The 7,500-nt window shown below is 33.8% G+C and overlaps 1 protein-coding gene across 1 annotated transcript; it reads left to right on the forward strand.

Annotated features, from left to right (window-relative positions):
• Positions 1 to 5,750: 5,750 nt before the first annotated feature.
• On the forward strand, positions 5,751 to 7,500 carry LOC106868372 (zinc finger BED domain-containing protein 5-like). The gene is made up of 3 exons (XM_089338323.1): positions 5,751 to 6,143; positions 6,427 to 6,897; positions 7,414 to 7,500. Exons 1-3 carry the CDS (start codon positions 5,751 to 5,753, stop codon positions 7,498 to 7,500), a joined length of 951 nt encoding a protein of 316 aa, XP_089194449.1.

A 7,500-nucleotide genomic window follows, 5' to 3' on the forward strand; every position in this document is an offset into this window, starting at 1 on the left:
GCGACCATCTACAATGCTCAAGATAACAAGGATCTCCAGAACGAAATCTATTTTCTGCCATTTATTGTATCACTGATTCAAGAGTGGAAACAAACACCCTTGATAAACGAGTATAAATGTACAATACTCCCGTAGAATAACTACACTGAACTTTAATTCTCTCATGGACTCGTGTGTAATAAGTTTAATCACGAATAGATACTAGCACGTTAGCTATTTTATGCAAATTCATAAAAAGATTCAGGGCCCCAAGACAAATGGGAATTATTATCTTTGATAAACGAAGATAAATGTACAATATTCCCGTAGATAACTACACTGAATTTTAATTTTCTCATCACATGAATGAGAATTGTGATAGCATGTTAAATTTAGTGATGGACATTGCACAGTTAAAGAAACGTATACGTTTTCGACTTTTAACAATCTGTTAATCTTTCAATTCGATCATCTACATTCACAAAATTTCCTTCTTGGTGTTTGCCACAGCTCTTCTTAGATTGATGATGGAGGAATGCGTTAAAGTATTTATGACATCTCCAAATTATGGAGAGCGTAGCACAAACCATAGAGTACAAATTATTTATTGTAGGTAACGTAGAGAATAGTGTACCATAAATATTGTTTCATATTGCAAAAATAATGTAACATAAATATTTAGCTGTATATTACAGAACTCCAGACATACAGTATATTATATGTAATGATATAACAATCGTAAAAAAAAAAGGTGTATAGGTGTGCGTTTGAGTCGAGAAGTGGTGAGAGACATATATATGCGTATATGTATTTAGGTACGTTCATACTTCCATAGTTCCACTTGTTGAGTTAATCATATTTGATATACCAATTTAGATCGACTACATTTTCAACCGTCTAGCGATTGAGTAAAGTGCAACTATATCTTAATGACCTTTCATATATGCGCCTGCCGGTTAAAATGTTAGTAAACCGGCCCCCTTCACACACACACACGTAACCTATGTTGCAGATATACGAACACGGTTAATTTAGCTATTTCTCAGCAGATTGAATAAATGATGAACAACCTTAATTGGTTTCGAACCCTATCATGTTCCCATCAGAAGTCTCTGCATCATTTTGACCAGTATCACATAAAAACATATGCGCGCGTGTATGTGTATTATTAGGTCGTCAAGTATGAAATTTGTAGAAAAGAAAAAAAGTTACCAAAAGTTTTATAAATACAAGAAATAGTTTTGTTCATCAAAGTATGCACCCATATTGTCAATACACTGTTGCCATTTCAGTGGTAGCTTGCCCAGCCCGGAACTGTAAAAGCCTGGCAATCTAGAGTCAATAAAATCTTGGAAGGCCTGTTTTATAACATCGTCGGAATGTGTGTGTGTGTGTGTGTGTTAAATTTAAATATAATTCGAGTAAAAACCTCGTAATGCGCATTTAATAGCGGTTATGCCATTATTTGACAACCACATGTTATCCTACACTAGGGTGTATTCTAGGGCTGGATACACATGCGGAACTCCTCTTTATATAAGATTAATACAGGAATAATATAACACAAGGATGGAGGAGGAAAACAGGCTTTATTAATAGATCACAGCATTTGTTTCTGCACCGCACACCAGCATTAACTTAAGTTGGTGAGGTAATATTCATATACCATTATACAAGATTGCTTTTTTAATAATTACTATATAGTTGAATATTTGTCAGCAACAGACGTATGTAAGCGCTTCATCGGGTGGAATTCAAAAGAATATAATATTCTTATTCTTTTGAGAATATTTCAATAATATTTAAGAGGCGCAACTCTTTCTCTTTTGAACTCTCTTTCCTTGTCACAAATTTATTGAAGCTTACTGAGTAAAGGTTTAACAACAGGTTAAACAAATTTTAGTGACTTCTTTTTATAATATTAACATCTGCATGAGAAGTTTAGACAATCGGTTGTTTGGGCTACACCCAAATATATGTCACTCGCAAATATAAATCCCAAAATAAGAGTTGTAATAGATAATTCAGTTCAAACTGCATATATTTATGTATTTATAACAAGGTTACTTGTAAAAGTAAGATAAAACCGCAAGCTATTAGTATATGTTTCTGTCAGTGATTGACTGTGAATAGAAATATATATGTGTGTAGCATACGTATTTATTTGCATGTATACATTTACTCAAAGAGATAAAAAGAGACAGAGAGACGTATATAAATATAACTTCACATGTAATTATTAGACATATGGCCTTTCGCAAATATTTATGCATGCAATCCAGTGCAACTTTATAGCTCATAAATCAGAGCAAGTACTTAACTATATGCGAAATCTAAATGTGTTTTAACATTATTTACTTTTGATTATTATATATAATTATAAAGCGGTGAACTGTAAGAACGTCAGATAGATTGCCTTGCTGTTGTTCTTTCTATATCTCTACGTTCGTGGCTCAAGTCATGCCGAAAGCACTGCTTTCATTCTTTCGACTCGATAAAATTCAAGTTCTGTACTTATCTTTCTCTTTCCTTTCAAGGAAGAAATCGACTGGAAAGGGATGGGCGCTGCCAAGGTCTAAAATGCTCAAGGCGAGCAAGGTCTTGTGGCAGCACTCCTAGGGTTCTATCAGGAGGTGAGGGCTCGAGTTAATGTCAGAGCAATAATACAATAGATCAACGTTTTTCCTCCCTTCAATACTTGTTATGCATCCATCATTTTTAGAGGCATGCATACTACCGTGTATATATATATATATACATACATACATACATACATATATATATATATATATATATATATATATATATATATATATATATATATATATATATATATATATATATATATATATAATATAGGATAAATTCTTTATAAGAATTTATCAAGTAGTCAGCGTGAAAAAACCTCATAATGAAAAAATAACGAAAAATTTCGTAATGAAAAAATTCATCGTTTCTTCATAGATATATTTAAATATATATAAAGGGCATTAACTGTGTATCAATGCCTCACGCTATTGAGGGACTAAATAAGTAAAAAAAACTACTAAAAATAAGCAACGTATTTACCGAAAGCGAGGGAATGCAGCTTTTCAAAATGTATCTCTTAAAAACATTTAACTCAACGGTAGACCACTGGTTTCTCAATCAAATACAGAAAAAACTGTGAAGTAACCTGCATTCCTTTGTTCATCAGTACACGTATGGTCAAGATATATAAAAATAAACAAGAATCACCTACCATGATGTAGCCATCACAGCAACGATGACTTTTGTTCACAATTATATATCCCTGAAAGAGATTTGAATTTATCCAGTTGCATCTCAGTAACATGTGCTTATACAAAATGATATTCAGCACTGAATATATTCTAATTATTTATAATATAATATAGGATAAATTCTTTATCAGTTTTTTCTGTATTTGATTGAGAAACCAGTGGTCTACCGTTGAGTTAAATATTTTTAAGAGATAAATTTTGAAAAGCTGCATTCCCTCGCTTTCGGTAAATACGTTGCTTATTTTTAGTAGTTTTTTTACTTATTTAGTCCCTCGATAGCGTGAGGCATTGATACACAGTTAATATATATATATATATATATATATATATATATATATATATATATATATATATATATAAATGTATTTCAATGTTCTTTTGATATCCATTTGCTTCCTCTCAACTGTTTCTCTCTTACACACTCAAACATACATACATACATACATCCACATGTAGAACTCATGTCTGAGAACCTTCTGACATACTTAGATTGTTGAGAAAATCGATAATACGTCCCCTGGAAGGGACCTTTATATCTACCTCATATTACACCTTAAGGTTGTTCTCAGGAAGATTCGGCGTGACACAGTGTAACAAGGCTGACCCTTCGAAATACAGATACTATTCATTTTTGCCATCAACGTGAGATAAAGGGTCTTGCTGAAGGACACAACACGTCGCCGGAAATTGAACAAACAATTCAAATAAACGAATAAAAACAAACGAATAACACGGACAATATGAGGACGTGCACAAGAAATGTATTAGTTTGACGCTCGTTGAAAGGAGAGTTTGATGTTTCGAGCATAGCTCTTGGTCGCAAAAGAGAAAAGGAAAAGTCTCAAAAGAAAAAGAAGTTGCCAACGTCACACATCTAGTTACATTGCTGAAGTGACTGGAAGTAGGGATATGTATATTCGCTTAGAACTCAATATACATATAATGTAGAACAACGTGTCTGTCACGTCCAGAACAGATAGATATGCACACATAGTTATACATACATGCATAGATAGATAGATAGATAGATAGATAGATAGATAGATAGATAGATAGATAGATAGATAGTTAACGAGTGGGAGAAATATACTCAATACTATAGTAGAGCAGATCAGCTTACATAAACTATGTGTGCATGCATGAATGTGTTTCTTTACATGTATATATAAATTTTCTTAGATCCGCATATTCTTTACTGTTTTATTTACGCGCATAAAAAATACTCATAACTATACACAATTATACACATATACTTACTCACAAATATACAAACTTTTGTTCTCTTTTGGCTCATATTCTTTCCCCTCTCCGATTACAAACTAGACTAGAACTGTCGCCATTTCCCTACAGGCCAGTCGGAACACGTTTCTTTTGGTTGAGGAACGCTAAAAAATACACTATGAAGAACCTTTGACCCTAATTAAAGACCGACAAAAAAGGAACAAAAATGGCGTCAACCAGAAGAGCTGTTTACTGCCATATTACAAGATTTATCGCTGACAATAGACTAAAACAAAAGCATATATATAAATAAAAATCATTAAGAACAATTACTGTTACAACTAATAAAACTATGAGGAAAACAGTAACGAACAGTAGTACAATAAAACAAAAATTATATAGCAAAAGACAGAAAGCAAGAGACAGGAAACAAAAAGTGGGTAGTTGGTAGGTGTCGCCGAGGATATACAGAAGAAGCATTTTTAGCAGGATTATACTTTTATGGGACAGCTTATATTTGTTTTTGATTTTTGTTTTAATTTATTTATTTCATCTATTTTTATGTATTTGTAATATGAGGTGCTTGAAAGCAAAGTGTATAGTTTCAGTCATAGAACATATTCTTTGTCATGTAATGAAAATATTAATGATTTCTATACTTGCCAAAGTGGCGATGGCTAAAAGAGTTAATACAGACTACAACATAAGTCGTGGGTTTACGCTGAATTGACAATGAAAAGATAGGCAATGAAAAGACAGGCATGGAAAAGCGAGTCAAGAGATCTAGAGATCCAGGATTTTTCTTAGTACCAAACGATAAGTGCTTCTGTTGTGTCTGGGGAGAGTCATTTTCTTATTGTGCCTTAAAATTTAACACACTCACCGGTAAAATTTCCACTTATTTTTCTTTTTATTTTCCTAAAATTTTCGTTGCGTCTTGCAACCTTATCAATAGTCTTGACTCTATCAATAGTCTTGACTCTATCAATAGTCTCGACTCTATCAATAGTCTCGACTCTATCAATAGTCAAGACTATTGATACGGTTAGGGTTAGGGTTAGAAATAAAGAATTCCACGTTGAACGTTTATTCTATCCAACTTGATTAATATGGCTCGTTCGTCTTTGTACGGTATATTCACAATAACAGTATGGAAGACAATGGTTAGGGTTAGGGTTAGAAATAAAGAATTCCACGTTGAACGTTTATTCTATCCAACTTGATTAATATGGCTCGTGCGTCTTTGTACGGTATATTCACAATAACAGTATGGAAGACAATTTTCTGTTTTGCGAATCTCTCCACTCTAAAACGACAGCAAAAGACATTTTCGTCAAACTTGACAACTTCTTTCGTGCACATGACATCAATTGGGAGCACTGTATCAGTGTCTGCACTGACGGTGGTCCGGTTATGCTAGGTTGCCGCTCGAGTTTTCAAACACTTGTCAAACAAAAAGCCCCGAATGCTATCGGGACACATTGTACAATTCACCGACAAGCTCTTATGGCTAAGACTTTACCAGATACATTTAAAAATGTTATGAATGGTGTTATTGCTGTAGTCAACTTCATTAAAGCTGGGGCACTAAATTCTCGTTTCTTCGCAGATTTATTCCGAGAATATGATGCCGATTTCGAAACTCTTCTGTTGCCCTCTCGCGTAAAGTACGAGTTTTTTTTTTTTTTTTTCGCTTCGAAACAAAACAAATGAATTTATTCAGGACTCGGAGTCTTGTTTGCGAGCTAAATTTTGTGACACCCGATTTCTTATATGTCTGGCATTTTTGGTGGATATATTCGACTCTTTCAACACTCTTAACTTAACCCTGTAAGGAAAAGGCGTGACAGTACTTCACTGTCATGAAAAAATATCTGCTTTTAAAATGAAACTGAAACTATGGGCTTCAGAATTGCAGAGGAAAAACTTTGCACCTTTTCCTCAGCTTAATAAATTTATTAATGAAAACGAGTTCCTCGTCGATAATGATATGGTTGAGGTGATGCGAAACCATATTTGCATTCTTAGGGAAGAATTATACCTATATTTTCCCAATTTGCAAAAATTTGAGCAACTTTACTGCTTCATGAACAATCCATTTTCTATATCTCTTGCTGATCTCCCTTCTAAGGACATAACTGTGCAGGAGCAGTTCATAGAATTGTTGAATGACGGGGCTGCAAAACAGATCTTTCGTGAAATGAGTTGTTGTGACTTTTGGATTCAAATAGCACAACTTTATCCAGATATTTCAAAGAAGGCACTGAAATATCTGGTTCCCTTCACAACCACTTATGAGTGCGAGTTAACGTTTTTGACTCTTCAATCGATAAAAAGCAAACAACGAAACAGACCGGATGTTACACACGATATGAGGGTTGCTTTATCCAGAACCCAGCCAAATATAGACGAGTTGGTAAAGCTAAAGCAAATACAGCAGTCACATTAATCCTTCTATTGAACAGGTTTAATGATTTTTCTTTTATACATCTATCAAAAAATATCCTGTTTTCTATCGGTTTTCGGCAAATATATATGCGAATCAAGGAAAGAATCAGAGAAAATAAACAAAGAATTAAGCGCTACGTCAATGCCGATGGTCCCTTTCTTATACCGGGCCTTACTCGCCACCGAACTTAATATTTGGGAAAATGGGTTTGAAAGCATGAATTACTAATGAATAATTAAAGTTTGGTACAGTTAACTGTAGCCCTACTTCATAGCCTAAAAAAGAAACAAAATGTTAATTTTTTCATAACATTTTGCCAACATCTGGTGTCATGTTAGTGTCATTATTGTTATTTTATGCTTACATCTAACATTTATATTTGATGGCATTATTGAGGCTTTGTGCATTCAACTACTTAAACCCAATAGTAGTATAATCGTGAAAAGTTTGCATTTGATTAATCTCTTATTCCTGCCAAAATAGGCCGGGGACCGCGAGGCTTCCAAAAATTGGTCAGGGGACCGCGAAGCAAAGATTTTGAAAAAGGTTGAGAACCACTGTACTAGATAA

The sequence above is a fragment of the Octopus bimaculoides genome, chromosome 2 (genome assembly GCF_046866305.1).
Source record: "Octopus bimaculoides isolate indiv1 chromosome 2, ASM4686630v1, whole genome shotgun sequence".
Classification (NCBI taxonomy): domain Eukaryota; kingdom Metazoa; phylum Mollusca; class Cephalopoda; order Octopoda; family Octopodidae; genus Octopus; species Octopus bimaculoides.